This window comes from Micromys minutus, assembly GCF_963924665.1.
Source record: "Micromys minutus genome assembly, chromosome: 3".
In the NCBI taxonomy this organism is placed as follows: Eukaryota; Metazoa; Chordata; class Mammalia; order Rodentia; family Muridae; genus Micromys; species Micromys minutus.
The window spans coordinates 81,817,211-81,836,323 of record NC_137972.1 but is presented as its reverse complement, the minus strand read 5'-3'; the positions used below and the strand labels follow the sequence as shown (position 1 = coordinate 81,836,323).

The following is a 19,113-nucleotide window of genomic DNA, read 5'->3' as shown; positions in this document are numbered from 1 at the left end:
CTAGGCTCCTTGTTTGGGGTAGGGACAGAGAAATTTAAATTTTCTGTTCTATGGAAATGGTAAGCTTGATACCTTTTCTCCATGTGAAGGTCCTGTGTGATTTGATAAGGTGAGTGTGTGAAGGTCCTGTGTGATTTGATAAGGAAAGTATAACAGGCTTTGATTAAGTGGAAACATCTACCTACACATGTGTCGATTGAGGTATTTATGGGATAATGCAAGCTGGTTTAGGGGGAAAATATTTGGGGCCTGCGTTCCCTTTTTTGTTCATCTCATGAGAACTAGAAGTGGTTAACATATTTAGGTTAATGACACAGAAAACAAAAATAACATCTCTTTAGGGAAATATAACCTGACACAATTTAAAGTAAAATCTAAATTTAAATGTAATTCTTGGGTCTACAAGATGGCTCAATGGATAAAGTGACTGGCCACCAAGCCTGATGACCTGAGTCTTGATTCCCAGAGTCCACATGGTAGGAGAGAACCTACTCCAGTAAGCTGTGATATGACCTTCATATGTGCACTGTATCATGTATACACACACATATTTAAAGAGAATGAAATATAAAAATTAAGATTTTAATTATTTTACAAAGCATGAATATTTTATCTTTGTCACATGTATGACACATAGGTTTTTTAAAAATCTGGACTTTTTTTGTTTTATCTGGTTTTTTTTTCTTCAAAAGCAGAAAGTCAGAGATAGACATGGTGACACTAACTCTTGTACTTTGTTATGCCACATGTGCCACAAATAACTAAAGTTGCAAATACTGTGGAAGACAGTCTGGGTGAACACAGACAGTATCAGGCAGTCCAGTCCTATGGTAGCTTAGCAGGCACTGGCAGCGCACACCTTTTTGAGTGCCATAGCATGGCTCCCTCCACTGGAGAGTAGACAGGGGTTGCTTCAGGTTTTCTTTTGGTGTTTAATAGAACATAACAATAACGTGTAACTCTTTAGTTGGTAAAAAAGCAAGGCTTCTGAAGCTGTTTTCTCAAGTACTGCTGCTCCTATGATGCTGATTCAGACCTCAGAGAACAGTAGTCTGGTGCCCAAAGGGGTGACGAGCTTCCTTGGTTAGTGTTCTAGATCATCTAAGGCTTGTTTTGTTTGCTTTTTTTACAGACCTAACTACCGTAATGAATGCTGCATATTGAGAGAAACCACAAGAAGGTTAACTGTTCGATTGTCTGATTCTTGGATTTGATATGAACCAACAGTCTTTGTTGTCGCTGACAGAGCCCCAGTGTGTGCATTACATTCCTCTCTGTTCTGCTGAAGGGAAAAAGAGACATTTTAACCTTTTTTAAGGTTATTGGCTTAATTTAATGTTATTTGGTTGCATGAAGTTGCCCTTAACCACTAAGAATGATGAAGATTTTGCAGATTTCTCTGTGTCTAGGCTTCTTTTCCAAGGCAGTCCAAGTCATCAGCTTCCTGCCTCTACCCCAACACCATCAAATACTCAGCTAAATAGTAATTCGTATTTTAGATGACTACTCAGCATAATACTTCAGGATGGGGTTTTCTTTATAGCAGAACCCAAGAACCAGCTCCTAGATACATACTGTTGGCATTTTGGAGATAAAATTAGAGTCATCTTTCAGTTTTAAGGCCATGTGTAAAGTTTAACCATATTGTACAATACCTATTCTGTATTAGAAATAGCTAGTTGAAACTTAAACTTCTCAAGACTCATGTTCCTGTGCACACAAACTGAGTTTATGTGTGAACTTAGGGAGTCTTTTTATGTCATACCAAAATAAAGCAAGGATTTATTTTTTTCCCAAAGCCAATATGATTTGAGCTAAAACTCAAGATGGTCACTTTACACCTGAAAGCTGGAATCAGCATGAGCACTGTGGGAAAACAAAGCATTGACTCTTGAATATCAGCTTTTAAATAAACTTTTCTTTTAGAACTAGAATTAGAGTAGTTAACATTCGTCAGCAGCCACTGTTGTGTGCACATTATTGTTGCTGTTGTGATTAGAGAGTCTTATTTATTTTTATGCCAGCTTATGCTGTAAGAACACATCCATCAGCTTGGGTTTCATCCACCCTGCCATGCTTGTCCTTGGAAGATCTTTTGTGTATGTTTGAGGTTTGTAGCTGAAAAGTTTACTGTAAAAAAAAAATCAAAAAGAACAAAAAAAATGTATTGTTTTTACAGAATAAATTTATCGGAATGTGTACTGGGAGTAAGGTTTGAGGTTGTTAACTGAGTTACTGTTATTTGGCTTCATATGTGTGATGTGAAGTATTAATGTAATTCCTGTGTTATAGCAAAGATTGACAGCAAATTGACATTAGAATTAAGTGCAGGTGAAAATCTTATTTTTTTCTATCATTTTTCTTTTTAAATATTCTGGATGTTAGGTTAATTGAAAACCCTGAGAGGTACAGGAGAGAGTAATAGTAGGATCTGTCTGCACGTCTAAGAAAACACCAGCTCAGTGGACACTGCGTTTACATTATGTGCATCCGTTTGCTTTTGGTGTTCTTACTTTGTTGAAGAACTAATGAATATGAAGAGAAAGTATAAGAAGACCTAAAGGCCCATTGTCATTATGACGATGGGGGTGATGGGGCTCTGAGGCTCAGATGTACCAGTCTACTTACTCTTTGACATCAACTGTCCTTCAAGCTGATTCCTGTCACTTAGCAATCAATGGCTCCCCTATTGTACTCACACAATTCCAAGTATAGAAAATTCATTAAGAGACAGGCTGTCAAGTATTTTCTTTAAAAGGTACTTTTTAATTTAAAGTACTTTATTTTAAAATAGTCAAACTTGTCAAAAGATATCTTCATTGCCATGCAAAACATGGAGAATGTAGATAACATTTTAAATTGGAACAAATAACGACGTTTGTTTGTTTGTTTGTTTGAGACAGGGTTTCTCTGTGTAGCCCTGGTTGTCCCAGAACTCACTCTGTAGACCAGGCTGGCCTCGAACTCAGAGATCAGCCTATTTCTGAATCCCAGGTGCTGGGATTAAAGGTGTGTGCCACCATTACCTGGCACAGATTTCTTAAATAAAAAGTTCAAAATTTGTCATGAAAATGTATATATAAAATGCTTAAAAATTAATAAAGTTTATCTTCATAAACACCAAAAGATAATTTTATTGGAGATATACAAGACACAAGAGAAATATTATCAGCCAGCCACCAATAAAACAAGTGTTCATTAAGGCAACTAATAAAGTTTGATTTGTGTCATCTTAGCTGTTTAAATTCACAATAGATGTTTTGACAGCAATTTTAAAAAGAGCAATAAATAATATACTTTCCATGTGAAAACACTTGAATCAATTTAAAAATATTGTAATGATTTGGCATTTATATTAAGATTGTCAACAACTCATACATTTCATATGAAGCTGTTTCTCCAACCTGTAATTGCTATTTTGAATTCTTTCCTATGCATAGTGAATATGGTTAGTCAGTTCTGAATAGTTTCATCTTTATGCTTTTTGTAGGCACTAGAGTGCAACTGTGTGCAAACTGTTAAGATCACTGGTCACACTCGCAGACAAATGTTGATATATTTCCTTAAACAAGCTGTTTCTCAGCTTTAATAGACCCACACAAAACCATTACTTTCACATGTATGCTGCAAAGCAAGAGTGTTCTGAGCATTCATGTATGGAAGGGGATAGAGGAGAGTGCCAGTCAGAGAAGGTGAGGTATGTTATTCCAGCTTTTCGTCTGCCTTGGTTCTTAGGAAGAACTCGGGGTTGTAGGTACAGCGGTAGGCCAGGAGCTGAGGAAGAATCCCATATGCTATGTTCAATGCTAGAAAAAAGATTTTCGCTTCTTCGGGGACTCTGTAGACATAAGCAGTTCTAGCATGAAGGGACGCACCAATGTGAGAGAACTGAGCCTGTTTACATTAAAACAAACAAACAGTAGGGATGAGATCTGTTCACTTGCATTAATGATAAATTCTGAGTGTCTCATTTAGACCATGTGCCCTCAAAACCTATCTTAAAGGCAAAATACCTTTAGATAATCCTGTCTTAATACATAGTCGTTCACTAAATATAAGGTTGGTCTTGATATGACTATCCAAATAATGTATCCATTTCAAAGTGTGATTTTTATCATTCCAGTTGTGTGTTTTTAACCTAGCCAGTGCCAAATACCAAACAGTACTGGTGGCTCAATTCAACAGCAAAATTTTGAAAAATCCCCCCTCACACACACCTTTTTCCAATTTGAATTAGGAAGACTAACTACGTACACACTCAGCAGGGTCTCAGAAATTGGGTTTGAGTTACAACTGAAGTTGGTTGTAACATTTTCTCAGTGTTTAGTACACTGAGCTACTGAAGAGAGGCACTGAGGGCTTCGGCCCCACCGCTATGGCCAGCGCTCGGAGCCCATCGACTTGTTCTCTTGTTCTTCCGTGGGTTTGGTCTTACGGAACTTCATAGCTGTGGCTGTCTATAAAAGAAGCTTAATAGCTTGACTGGGAATGGCAATATGATTATAAAATGACAGACACACAGGCAGCCTTTCTAAATCAAACTAAAATCTACTTAGAATTATGACTGGTTAGCGTAAGGAAATTTCAGAATAGATCAGCAAGGGCTCCTGCTGTTTATATGGAATAGTTCGTCAGCTCTTCAGAATGTGACGGTTGAATTTTGTTTGGCTCATTTGTTTTTTGTACTTTTCATAAGCACAGAGAAAAAGTATTAGAAAAGTAATACAGGCTATAGCAGGATTAAAAATCGAGAGTATATTCTCAGAAAACTTACATTATTATAAAATGCAAACTCCAAGTCTGCACTTTTATGTTTGCCTGAAATTCAAGATACACAGAAATAAAGACTAAAGATTTAAATGTAGTTAAATAGTAAATTATCGGTATACTATATTCAAAGTGAAAAGATAAAGGATCCTGCAATCTAGAGACTGAAGTAACAATGAGTCGCTAAAGAATTTGTTTTTAATGTATTGTTACCTTATATGTCTTTCCATTTGGAGTCCATTGAGAGTGCTAAGTGCTAACAGATAAATGTGCCACTTAGCATTTGATGTGACTTTGACAAGAAAAGAGCATGTTAAGATTTTTATCGATGGCAGATATTTTAATGGGCTACAATTTATAAATTACTGGTATATTCCAGATACCTCCTATATGTTTTTACTACTCTGGAAATAAAAATTAAATTACTGTGGTGTGTTGACAAGGACCAACAAGTAGATTGCCTACACTGTGATCCTTGGGCACTGAGAAGGCTCTGCTCTCAGACACACCTCCCTAGGGCAGATAGTGAAAGGCCCAGGAAACGTTCATGTCTCAGGGCTACACAAAGACCTTGAGAATAAAGGGCACTTTGGAAACTGCCTTGTGGAGACACTGTCGTGAATAGTCTGGGAAGTGAACAAAAGCTTGGCTCCTGACACTTCTTCTCTAGGTCTTTAACTGATTTTCTGACCATACAACAATTTTCTTCTGGACTAGAGGCCAGTTTTGAACCCTGTTTTTGTCCAATTTGTGGGTTTAGTGATTCTATCCGTATAGATTATTATGCTCAACATAAAATGACCGAAAAATACTATCCATAATTTCCAGGATGGGCAGTTGGTTGTACGTCTGTAGGCAAACCTTCCTGAAAGGTCAGTGATTGTGTGGCCCTTTCCTGCACTGAACAGTGCACTTAATACCTCATGACAACATTCAAAAACTGATTTGTGTCCTTAGCTTAGATTGTACGCCCACCGGGCAGATACTGTGTCTAATGTTTTGTGTGGCACCTGTCACATTGTTAGAGTTCAATAAAGGTTCAACAACAATGGTCTTGTGACTGTCAGACTACAAAAGAATCTTTAAGCATTTTTCTCTACCTATAGTAGTAGACCATTATTCTCAGAATTAGTAAGGGGCGAGGATCATAACAATCGTTACCAAAGGCCGTGTGCCCATGAGAAAAGAATAATGGACTAGTTGTGTACAGCTCCTGGCATGCACAGTGTATTTGCGGCAGCTGAGTGGGCCACACCTGCAGCTTCCTCTGGCGTTAGGTGCTCAGGGTTCCAAGTCTCAGGAGCTGCAGTTGAACCTGAAAAGGGTTCCTTTCCCAAGTGCATACTGGTCAGCAGTACTCACTCCACTTCCCTGCAGGGCCTGAAACTCTGCCTGGGAACCCTGCTGGAGTTGGGAGAGGGAGGGAGGGAATGTGTGCTGCTAAAGTCCGTATCTCCATTGTGATAATTATAAAGCCCAGTGATGTGCTGACACATCTCGTCATTCCTCTTGGCTTCATTCTAAGCTTATTACCTGGCAGAAATAAGGTATTAGGTTGGGGTTTTTTTTGTTTTGTTTTTGTTTGTTTGTTTGTTTGTTTGGTTGGTTGGTTGGTTAGTTTTGTTTTGGTCTGATGGAATGTTTAAGATATAATGAAAGTAACCAAAAGCTTAATTGTAATAGCTCCCTCTCCTGTATTTATAGAGAAAATTAGGAAAGGATGACACCCCCCCCCCATCCTAATCCCTCTCCTCCCTAATCACAATCCTGCCTCCACATGAGTGTTAGGAGAACAAAACTGTAGGCATTAGACAAACCCTCTGTTGGGCCCCATGTAATACAAGCAGATGATCCGCAGTGTAGAGGTTGGTAATTCTGACTGCAGAACCACATGGCTAGATTGGATCATAGCTCCACCACAAGCCAGGTAATGCCCACCTGAGGTGGGGTAGGCAAACTAGGAACCTCAGTTACCTGTTTGTGATCTGGGCTTGTAGTTTTGAGATCCCTTTGTTGACCTTCTCACTCTATCAAAGAATAAGCATGTAAGAAAGTGAAACCCAAGGTCAAAATTTAACACTAGAGGTGCTTGGTAATGAAGCACCAGAAGCAGATGAGAGATGGTGACCTAGTTATCTAGAAGTTTCCTAAAAGGTTAAGATACTCCTTAAAGGTTTCCCTGAAGAAAAAAAATGTTACAAGACTTTCCTCAAGGTTGACTCTTCTGAGCTAGACTGTCCACAGATGTACCCGTGGAACCCCAGCATATCCAGGAGGGAAGGTGAGGTGGGGGAGTGTGTGGGGAGGGATAACCTGACTCAGCTGCCCCAGCTGGTATGGGCTAACCAAATGCCCACTAGGAACCTGCCCCTAAGCTTTTGCCCAGTTTTTTTCCGGGGACTTGGGGGGGGGGTCGTTATATGTGGACTCTTCATTTAAGTTGTAGAATTCATCTCAGTGAGAAGGCATTTTTCTCTCAGTTCTTTCTGGGAATCTATATTAATAATGATAAATAGGAGTCACATAGCTTTTATATGTCAAGCACTGTCATTAGCTCTGTACTTATAACCCTGTTAATCCTCAGCAACTTTACAGGAGAGAAAACTCATGATCAAGAGAGTTAAAGAAACACAAGTTGCTTTAACTGAATTAACTAGTAACAATAAAGAGCTTGAATCAACTCCTGCTGTTAATTATATTAACTATATTAACTTAGACTTTGTTTCATTTCCAATGATTCTAACAGTGTGCATTCAGCCATTGGGATCCAAGGAGAATTGGTTCCAGGACTTGGGAAATCCCTGATATGTCAAAAGCCCTGGAGCCTCAAGTCCCTTGTATAAAGCATGTTTGTATTTTATGTACATCTTTCTGCATGTATCACCTTAAATGACTTAGAGAGCTAAACAGTGCACATGCAGTGCAAGCAGTTGTACTGTGTCTTTTATGAAAAAAGAAAAGTCTACCTTTGTTTAGTACTGATGCCCATCATAGGCCTCAACGTACATCCCTTAAGTTGGTTAAATCTGACAGAACTAAGAACTGACTACTTCGGGTGATAGGAAACACTAGTAAGAGAATTGATCGCTCTGCCATATTTCTCATTAGGCTTACAACTTCAATCCTATAGCAAGCTGTGTGCGAAAAGAGACTTTATTATAAGTCCCCCAATGAAACCTGGCCTGATTTTTTATTTTAAATGTTGACTGAACTTGTATTTTCTGAAGAGAACAGATTTGGGAGGTTCGTAACAGTCTGAAATTAACCCAATAACTACCCAGTGTGTCTTCCATTTATCTAAGTAAGAAAATAGGAAGATTTTTTTTCTTATTAAATGGCAGTGCCTTAGGAGTTTATTACATCACTCAATAAGACATGGTGGTATGTATTTGTTTTCCTAGCACTTGGGAAACTGGAGCAGGAAGGTCACAAGACCAGCCTGCCTGGACGTGACGGTACTGGGGAGGTCTGACACTGTCAGCAGAAGCACAAATGTGTGAAATCTCTAAATTAGACAACAGTTTTAGGGACTAGGAGATGCTGGTCGCGGTTACAGAGATCCTTTCTGCCATGAGTGTGTCCTCTTGACATGTGGGGTCATTTCCTAGCAGAACAAGGCACACTCTCACTTAAGCTGAACACTATGAATGAGTAGATATTAAAGCCCACACAAGGACTGTGAGGATGCTGAACATATAATCTTTGGGCCATGCCACGTGGGCTGCTCTGTTGAGAGAAAACTGGCATTACGGGACCTGCCCCCCATGTCCTAGATCTGTACTCAACAGCAAGACTGGCTTCAGTCTACTTGGTCAAACTGGACTCTGATGGCTATGCTCAAAGGCAGCTACAAAGCTTAAAGTCTGACTGGGCCACCTCTGCCCGGCCTGCAGCCCTCACTGCCCTTCAGGGCCACCTGTTTAGAGTCACAGGTACCCACTTGCAAACTCAACCTCATCCACAGAACTTACAGTATGTAGGCTTGAAACCTATTTGCCTCTAGGTTAGACCTTCCTAAACCTCTTAGCCATATGGCTCTGGACATGTGTGTTTAGGGTCTTCTGTCTACTCAAGTTATCCCCTGAGACTAACCAGGCCGCATACCTGTCCTTTGCCACCCTCCTAGTTGAGGATACTAAAATCTATCTTGCTTGGGGGTGGTGGCAGCAGTTCACATGGCATATAGAGGATGTCCACCTGAATCAAAGCACAGTCGGCTGTTGGACTGGTTGTCGAGAGTGGGGTAAATTTGCCTCGGTTGTCCTGGAGGATACAAGTGAAAAGGGGAGGGGGAAGGGACCAAGCCAAGGAGACAAAAGCCAAAGCTGATTCTGCCCTGACCGCCTGCTTCCATGCCTAAATGCTTCCATCTATTGTTTCCTGGAGCAGTTCGACCTAATGAAGTTCCATTCAGTCCTCAAAAAGTGGCTGCAAGCAGCACTGCCTCCTACCACTACGTTTGCCCACAGTGGCTCAGCTCCCCAACATCTTTGTGCTACTGGGTACTACCCCAGCTGATTGCTTGCAGGGGCAGGAGGAAATGTTACTACTGTAGCTATGTGCCTCAGAGCCGGGCAGAAGAATTTAGCCCTGTATGTTATTTGGGGATGTTATACCTCGTCTTTGAAGGGATAGTTAAATAAAACCACAGATGTTCCATCCATTCGTCACACCATTGCTTCAGAGAACTGAAATCACATTTGCCAGCCTCCCCTGCAGCTAAATTGCAAGATCTGGCTCATGAAAACTTCCATGTGATCTTTGCAAAAGCTGACTTAGCTGGCCTCAGTAAACATGTTTACTTCATTAAGCCACTGAGAAATTGTTTACTACCACAAAACAGATAGCCTACCCTCCCACAAGGCAAGTAAAACAAGACAGGAGGTTAGAAGCTCACTCAGGAAACAACTGACTTCATCTGACCTAAGGGTGGGGGGAACGGGAGTATGAAGAATTATTCCAGGGTCTGGAGAGAGGGCTCAGTGGCTCAGTTCTCAGAGAACTGCTGTTCTTTAGAGGACTGGAATTCCATTCCCAGCACCCATATGGTGGCTCACAACCATCTGTAACTTCAGTTCCAGATGAGAAGGTTCCTGTTCCAAGTCTCCATGGTTCCACAAATTGTACATAGACACACATACAAGCAGAACACACATAAACATTAAATGAATTTAGAGGATTCCAGGTTTTGAGCTTGAACTGGCCAGTCAATGCAAGTTCAGGCTGCTTACAATGATGGCGGGCAACAGGAAGTAAGAGTCCAGTCTGAGTCTACATTTGACATCTACCTGGACATGATGGGAGATTGAGACTTGTGAGTTGAAGGCCAATCTTGGCCACAAAGCAAGACTCTGTATCAAACAGGAAATGTGTTTTCTTATATAGACTGACACTTGCTTTGCTTCCGTGCTTAAAAACTCATGTGTACCTGCTTCCATTACAAAGGCATCAGAAGTTTCTCAAAATGCCTCCAAAAAAAAAAAAATGTGATGAGCTAGTGCGACATCCAGCTGAGAGGACTACATGGGGTTAAATGTCAGAGTTAGCAGTCAAGACTGGAGACATCTCCACCTTACAGCTGATATTAAAAGATGGCAAGATTAAAGCCCAAGGTCTTGAGAATCAGGTATTCAGAGGTTGATCAAGGAGAGCAAAGTGATCTTTCTTCTGCAAGCATCAACTATTTTTCTATGAAATTTCTAATTAAGTGCCCCAGGAAGAATTTAACCTACTGACCCCATAAGTACTCTCTGTTTTTCAACCCTATGAATTCAGGGGTCTTTCTGCCATCGTGGTAACTATGCCATGAGTGTGTGATTAACTGCTTTGCTTCGGGGTGGACCCCAATCTCATTTCCAGGTCAGTGTGCTTCCATTAAACACCTGCTGTCAAGGAGGGACTTGGAGAGGTGCCAGGGTGAGGTACCAGGAAGGCTCAGCTTTCCAGAAACATAGCCAGCAGTCTTGGTTCTGTTGAGCATTGTGTAGCAAAGCTCTGGACACTTCATTTAGGTAGAATAAACAGCTTAAGAGTTACAGCTCACAGCTCATCCATGATCATAATGTCCGTATGTGGGAAACAGTTTTATCACACAGCAGTGCCACTTGCTACTTTTGTGACCCCAGAAAAAAACTTAATTTCACCAGATAGCTACATCTACAAAGTGGTATCATTAGATTTAAAGAAAGTGGTGTGTGTGTGTGTGTGTGTGTGTGTGTGTGTGTGTGTGTGTGTGTGGCAGAAATGCCTTCCAACAAACTAGAAGGCAATGTCTTTCTCAGACACCAAGCAGAAACGGGTTACATAAATACAATTAAGGCTGGAGACCTAATGAACTTTCTCCAAAGGGAATATTCTTAATACCTGAGCCAGACCTCCAGCGTGGACCAGCGTAATATCCGGCATCCATGAACATCCAGGAACCACTAAGCCATAAAGTGCAATCACAAAGTAAGGGACAGAATAGAACATGTATGCCAGCATCTGTGTAAAAAAAGAAAGAAAAGACAAATTAACAGCTTGACCTTAAGAAAAAGCAAAAACATGAAATATTTTCAAAGATTAAATGCTAATTCCTATTCCAATTTTTAAAAGAGAGAGAATTAACTTTAGACAACTGTATGTAGGCTTTGTAACTACTTGACCTGAATCTTGGGATAAGCAGCAGGGTCCTTTAGGTAGGGTTCTTGGAACTGTGTGTAGAGTCGGCAGAGCTCAGCGGGGCAATCCAAAGCAATCTAAGGACACAAAATACATTCATTATAAATAGTCTTGTCTGGTTCTTCAGTTTGCTGATAAGGCTTTGTGCCAGCTTAGTAAGAAGTTGCTTCAGATCTCAACATAAATGATGTGTCTGTATAGGCTCACCAGTAACAGGAAAAAAGAGATTCAAGAACTAGACTTCTGTAAATGACTAAGCCTAGGTTCACAGTGGAGCAGGGCTTTGAGACTGATGGTCTCAGCTTCCGCACCTAGGTTTCCTGAGCCAAAGCACAGCTGCAGCTATAGGTGGTCAGTCCCACTTTTCTCGGGAATAACTGGTCAACATGGAAGAAAACAAATCTACAGGAAGAAAAAGAACACTTCTGTACAAAATTCGTTTTACTACACTTTGCAAGATTCAAAATAGCAACCACCTCTCTCCAGTGTCCCAAAGAGCATATGTCTGGAGGCAGTAAGGGATGCTTTGAAAGCAGGGTCCTCCTGTGAAGCCCCTCCTGTCCACTCTGAGAAAGAGCAGAGAGCAGATTTAGTCCTGGTGGTGAACACTAGCCACAGAATAGACTTTGGCACATCCCTGAGACACTTTTCCCTTAGGAACCATTCCTCATATCCTTGGCCGTACAAGAAATTTTCCACCTAGATGACAACATAGATTATAGGCCAGCAGTAGAGTTGGGCCCCACCCAGTGTTCATGTACACATCTTTCTCAGGAGCAAACGAAAAGGACTTGGAAGGACTCCACTGGGTCTCTCATGCCTGAACTTGGCAATTAGAGCAAACCAACCAAAGAAAAATAGATTCTATGGCTTCTTCTCAACTTGCGCCAACACCAGCAAGTTCAGACTTGTTGGTAACTGTTGAAACGGAATATAATTAGCAAATAATTCTGAGATAGTAAATATTTCTTCTAAGAATAAATTATAAAGCTGGGTCATTGTGAAGGATCACTGATGAATAAAGATTAACAAAAACTAACAATTGTTTATTGAGCACTTATGATGTACAGAGATGATAAAGGGCAAAGAGAAAAACAAAACAAAGCAAAACAAAAACAAAAGGCTCATGAGGCCTTCGAGTTATCAGACTCCAAGCCTAAGCCTAACTCAGCATTACCCTCAGCAGTGAGAAACTCATGTGACCCTGCACAGGTGAGGATCAGGGTCCCCTCCCTGATCCCATCACCCCTACTCTTGAGAGTTCCTGGGTGCTCTGGGCCACAGGTATATTAGAGGACCACCTTGACCAAGATGGTTGCCTTCAAATTGGAGAAATAAAGAAAGAAAACGAAAGAATAAGATTCTAATACTAATTTTTCAGGTATCTAAAATACTTTTAGACAGAGCTTGATCTGAGGACCCAAAGACAGATGAGATAGCCCAGCATGAGCCATTTCTTATGAGTAGGGGACTGAGGGCAAGAGGGCAAGCAGAAGGTAGTCCAGAGCTCCAGACTCTAGTAGGGGCAGAAGCTTGTCCGTTTGATTTTACACACACACACACACACACACACACACACACACAGAGAGAGAGAGAGAGAGAGAGAGAGAGAGAGAGAGAGAGAGAGAGAGAGAGTTTTCCTGTTTGGAATAGTATATTATAGTATATTGTTATTTTGACATACTTACCAAGCCTCTGAACAGGCAAAATCCAGTTGCCAACAAAAGACACACAACCAACACTAAGTCAAATGGTCTTCTCAGCAGGGCCTTTGCTTGGGCTTCTTGAAGAACCTGAAATAGAGTTTGTCACCAGAGAAAAAACTTGTCCCAAAGCCAGGGTCAAGTCTGAAACACTGAAATGCCATGACCTGAATGAGTCTGGAAGACGCACAGGTCACGTCATAGCCCATCGGCACTGAGGGTTATGAGTCTTCCCCTCCCGTGCATTCCTTCCTCTGTGAAATGGAGGCTCTGAGCCAGGGGATGTGGGCCCGTCCAGCTCTAGTCCATGCTGGTTTTCTTGAAATTACATTTTTAGGATTATAAAGGTTAGCTACATTTATTTGAGAAATGAAAGTTTAGGAAGTAAATCATAAGCTGCCATGGTTGGTCAGCTGTTTGGTTGATGGTTAGTTTTGATTGATTGGTTGGGTTTTTTGAGACAGGACCTCAATTATGTGGCTCAGATAGGCTTTCTGGGTAGCTCAAGTTAGCCTCAAATTCATGGTCATCTTTTCTCCACCTCACAATTGCTAGGATTAGAGTTCATGTGTGCCACTATGCCTGACTCACAGATTTCTACACATTTATATGTATGTACATATACTCACATGTAACCTTTTTGAAAAATAGGATCTAGAATATAAACAGTTTTGCATGCTTCACTGAATAACTTGCCTGTGAGCACATCCCTACATGATTAAAAACTGAAAATGCCACAAGGAAGCCACACTTGTTCCTCCCACTGCAAGACACTGGGCATTTTCACTGTACCACTTCCTGTGACAGAGAAACGTCTGCAGTGTCTGTGCCGACTGCCTCGGGACAGGCCCTGCTGTGCAGATGGGTTGGAACAGGGCTGCACTGCTTCGCTGCGTGGTTCTGAGACTGTTGGTTGGCTCTGAGCTTAGTTCTTAGCAGCAGCATGTAACAAAGCCCACAGCTGTGTGCTTTAAGTTGAAGGTGGCTATGTCTCTTGTTCTGCAGACGTATCACACCCTGGCATTAGAGACCTTTCAAGGCCACGGAGCCAGGGCCACGGTACCTTTCCCTTTACCAGCTTCCCTCTCCTCAAAGAGCTGTGTGAGTGTAGCTGTTGTTGGCCTGAGTTTACACAGCAGTATCCAAATGTTTACAAATTAACTGTGTAAGTTATAATCCACACAGAGCGAGCTGTAAACCGCAGTGCCGGAGTGGGTTACAGAGGTGCCACGGATTTATTCCCAACGCTCCCTGAAAACGGCATTTAGACTATTGCTATTTGTAAAAATAACTTTGGCCAGGTGCGGTAGTGCACATTTCTTAATCCCAACACTCAAGAGACAGAGGCAGGTGGATCTCCGTGATCTTGAGGCCAGTCTAGTCTACATAGAGAGTTCAAGACCAGCTACATAGTGAGACCCTGTCTCAAAAACGATACATTTAAAACTAAAATAGCTTTCTAAGAAGAGTAGCTCTGCTCTAACTGGTAGTGTTTTCATGTAGTGGGAATATCTAAAGAACCTTGCCCAAGGATCTCACGTCTAAACTGAAGAGAAAGTTAGAAAGAAATCACTAGCGTAGAAACAGAGACTTAAGCAACCCTGCAGGGCTGGACTTACCGCCCTGACCATCTCAGCAGTGAACAGAAGGAAGAGGCCTCTGGTGTGTTCCTACAACCGTGTTCCAGAGGCCTGCACACCCAGGGGTCAGACCCCACGACCATGTGGATCACCTTGAACACCTCAGCAGTAAATGGCATTACTGAGAGACGTGTCAGGTGTCACACGCAGGTCATTAACAACCCAAGCAAACCCCATCAGCTGAACATCACCCGTCACATGAACACAGAAGCAGAGGTGATCCCTGCAAAGGAAGTATCCAGACGTGTAGCATGGATGGACCCAGGCAGAAGCAGACCATCGGCCGTGTTACAGAAGATGCCAGCAAATTCCAGGCCATCAATTCAGCCCCAAATGCTCCCCTCCTCACAGGAGATGTGAAGCCTGTGAATCTGAGAACATGTAAGAGCAGCCGGCCGCCAGAGTGCTAACCCCGGTTTACACTCCAACACCTAAATATTTGCATCAGATCTATCTAAGTGTAATAAAATCACCTTTGAAGGATAATTATAGTTTTCCGATGGCTGATTATAGATTCTGAAGCCAGCCCAGACCGGAAGACATGTATATGGTATGCTTAAGAAAAATGCAGGGCAAATCCGTGTCCCATACTTTCCTATTCAAAAGAAAGAGGAAAAGACAGTCAAATGTGTGTTCACTGCATTCCATACTGCATATGTAAACACAGTAACATTTAGGCTATCTTCCACCCCAAATGATCCAATTTTGCTAGGAACTAGGCAATATTTGCATTAGATAAGACAAGTCAACTTAAAGACCTGAGATGTTTGTTACAGTGATGCCCTAGATACATTAGAAAGCATGTATAACACATATGTCCTAAGGTTTTGCACATCATATGACTTCTCTTACTTCAGCCTGGAAGACTCTTAACGTCCCAGCGCATTAGCAGAAGCTCTCATAGCGTGTGAGGAGTAACCACAATACCAAGTGCTGTCCGAAGTTGCCAGTGCACTAAATGCCAGTTGCTCCGCTAACTGTTCGGTGTACACATCTGAAAACCGTTGTGAAGCCCTCTTAACAGGTAAGGGCACCGAGGGAATAATAATCTTGGAATTACTCTATTTTAAAATGCTTTTTAAAACAACTTCTCTAAAAAAAAAAAAAAAAAAAAAAAAAGCTCCGTTCAAAACAGACAATGACAACAAAGTGACCGTTAAAACAGGGTACTTACCCACAATGTTTCCAGGCACAAAAACCACGATGCTCATTATAATGGATCCAACCCAGTACAGGCCAATGGTTCTGTAGCTTTCCCTGCAACAAAGCATCTTTGATTCAGCACACTTGTCTTGGGATCCAAAAGACGATCCTAGAAGGACCTTTCATTCGAGCGATGAAGGCACGTGACTAGAAACTCACTGAACCAATGCTAAGCATAAGAAACCCTGACAATCACGCATCACTTCCAGAAGTGCACAGCACAGAGCTGCCTTTGTGTCCTCTGTAGGTTTGAGCACTCATTCACAAAAACATGTGGTATATGTGTGTGCACATGTATGCATAGGCCTATCCATATACAAGCCTGTAGAGACCAGAAGGCTGTGTCAGGCTCCTTTCTCCATCACCCATTTTTTGAGATGGGGCTTCTCACTGAGTCTGGAGCTCTGGCCGATTCAGCTGGGTAGGCAGGACTGCAAGTCCTCAGGATCCTCACTGCACCCCAGGACTGAGGTGCCTGCCCACATACCTAGCGTTTTATATGAGTACAAAGATGTAAAGGGGACTTTCTGTGGCAATACGGAGTTTGGGCTAGAGCCCCAGAGGTGAGGATAGTGACGTGTCCCTGTGTTCTAAAGGGGCTGCTCTAATCTCAGTGATGGCCAGATGTCCCTTCAACTCATAACCCAGAAACAACACCACACTAGAGACTAAGAAAAATCCAAAAGGAGGGGACAGAGTGGGGAACACTGTGTTTTCTGCTCTGCTGCCCCCCTGTAATGGAGCCAGCCCCACCAGGCCAATGATTAGTCTCAGAATGCCACAGGATGACAAAACCAAGGTAGAGCATGACACAGGAAGGGGAGGTCAGCTCATGGGGCACATTGCAGCCTCCCAGAGGCAGAACTCAAAGACCCTCCCTAACCTCCGGCTGCGCCGAGGCTGGGGAAGAATTCATAGTTAAAAACTGCCTCCTGGGCCCAGAAGAAGCCATGGAAGCCACAGTAGACAGAGAGTGAGAATTCAGCCAAAGCCATTGGTACTTTTTCAATTGGTGTGGCACAAAGATTTCTGCTGAGTCCCCAAAGAGCCCGTGTGCTGTGAGACTTAGCTCGTCACAGAAAAGGGTACTCAAAAAAACAGCAACTGTCACAAAATCTTACCCAATGTCTTTAATAGCATAGTTATGCTCCCAGAGGGGCTAGCCACAAAGATTTGAGGGGTTAGCCCAAGTCTATGTGCAATTTCCCAAGCCCTAGGCCCACACCTGAACTTGAGGAGAAACTGAAACCAGAATTACAATATGCTCGACTTTGATTCCCTTCGGACCCAAGTTCAGATCTCTAGCACCCAAATAATGTGCACCGGACAAGGAAGACCCCAGGTGCTTGCTGGACAGCCAATCTAGCCAAAACAGTGAGCTCTGGTGTGGGCGAGAGACCATACCTCTAAAAATAAGACGGTGAGCCAGCAAGGTGGTGCAGTGGGTAAAGGTACCTGCTGCCAAGCCTGCCAACCTAAGTTAGGTCTCCAGACCCCACTTGGTGCAAGGAGAGACTCCAGTCCTGTAAATTAACCTCCACATACCTATCATAGCCAACACACAATAACACACACACACGAACATGCACACAAAATAATAAAATGTCATTTAAAAAATAAGGTACAGAAAAATTGAGAACTACATCCAGCATCAACCTCTGGCCACCGTACAGGCTTGCATGAATAAGCACACACTCCCATACACATATGCCACCGCCACACACACACACTCATACTCACACACACACACACACACACTCACACACTCACACACACACACTCACACACACACACACACACACACACACACGAGGTTTATTGTTGTTGTGTGCTTATTTATTTGTTGAAATTGGATCTCGCTGTGTAACCCTATCCTGGAAATCACTCTGTAGACCAGGCTGGCCTTGAACTCACAAATTTGCCTGATTCTGCCTCCTAAGTGCTGGAATAAAGGTGTGAGCCACTACACCAAGAGAGATTAAACCTAAGGGGTTGTTCTGCCTGAGCTGCTACCAAAAAAAAAAAAAAAAAAAAAAAAAAAAGAAAGAAAGAAAAGAAAAGAAAAAAAAAAAAAGAAAAAGAAAAACAGTAATACAGAGAAATAAAGTTTTGTTCAACTCATAGAAAATTCCGGTCCTGGCAGGCCCGCACATATTTGCCTCTGTGCATGTTCCTTACGAGCAGCAAAGGGTAACACAGCCACCAGGACAGCTAACTTACTCCCATGCTATGGCGGCCACCATCACCAGGTACATCAGGTAATGAACAGAGCCGTCCCAGTAGCAGATCATGTGCCCATAGGCCGTGTTCAGATACGGTTCGCCCTAAGGAAAGCATTAAAAAGACATTTTAAGCACGACTCGAATCTTCACATTGCAAACAAAACAACAGAGCTAGATGCTGTTTGCTCACTGAGATGAAACAGCTTTTGTGCAGTTGGTAGGACTATGAAAATATGACTTTACCCTGGGGCTGCCAAAACCAGGGTCTGCCATGGCATCAGAAAGAGAATCCCTAACAGATTGGCATTTGATTGCTCAGCAAAGGTTTGTACAACAACACAAAGGCATCAGATGGCTGCGTGGGCAATCCCAGCCAACTGGAGCCAGGCCAAACCTGGGCCTGCAGGTGCTTGGCTCTGGCCAGAGGGCCTGCCCAGGAAGGCCCTGCTCACTGGTGCCGCCTGCTGGCCTTAACCCGGCTCTTGCAGTGGACTGGGCAGTATGTGGGTAGCTGCTCCCATCCAATTCCACTCTCGCGTGCCCACCAGAGACAGAGCTCAGCTCCCTACCTATCCATTAGCCTTCCCGACAGGCTTGTGGGCTGGTCAGAACTGAATGTCCAGAGAGGAGAAAACACGGTTCAAGAGCTTCAGGACTTGCCTGAGGTCGCATAGCTAACATGTAGCCGCTTGAGTATTACCAAGAACCATATTTCTGAGATAGTTTTTAGTTTCATGGACACAGATTGTATAATGAGCTATGTATGCATGATTCACTTCCCTGGGTAGCCATGTTTCTGGTCCCGTCATGGGCATGGGTTCTTCAGTGGTGGTCTCTCTTCCCTCCCCAGGCCGGTCCTCACCCAGATTGCTCATGTCTCGCGATGTGTCACTTGCAGTCCTTTCTCTAACTAGGAAA

The 19,113-nt window shown here is 42.5% G+C and overlaps 2 protein-coding genes across 10 annotated transcripts in view; one reads left to right on the top strand and one right to left on the bottom strand.

Moving 5' to 3' along the window:
• Positions 1–1,261, top strand: part of HDGFL3 (HDGF like 3) — a 47,287-nt gene extending 46,026 nt beyond the window's left edge. Inside the window, exon 6 of the mRNA XM_080914496.1 lies at positions 1,133–1,261. Within this exon, the coding sequence (XP_080770622.1) occupies positions 1,133–1,138 (6 nt within the window). The 3' untranslated portion in view covers positions 1,139–1,261. The remainder of the gene's footprint in view (positions 1–1,132) is intronic.
• The window catches only part of TM6SF1 (transmembrane 6 superfamily member 1), a 68,352-nt gene that overhangs the window by 41,076 nt on the left and 8,163 nt on the right, over positions 1–19,113 (bottom strand). For 7 of the 9 annotated variants that reach the window (XM_080914490.1, XM_080914492.1, XM_080914493.1 and 4 more), the window contains exons 4-9: positions 18,194–18,297; positions 15,945–16,027; positions 15,244–15,365; positions 13,116–13,220; positions 11,412–11,504; positions 11,131–11,250 (exon numbers count right to left, since the gene is read on the bottom strand). In XM_080914490.1, the coding sequence (XP_080770616.1) occupies positions 11,131–11,250; positions 11,412–11,504; positions 13,116–13,220; positions 15,244–15,365; positions 15,945–16,027; positions 18,194–18,297 (627 nt within the window). Of the gene's footprint in view, positions 1–1,137; positions 3,895–11,130; positions 11,251–11,411; positions 11,505–13,115; positions 13,221–15,243; positions 15,366–15,944; positions 16,028–18,193; positions 18,298–19,113 lie in introns of those variants that run through there. The other 2 variants (XM_080914488.1, XM_080914487.1) reach the window with 2 other exon arrangements.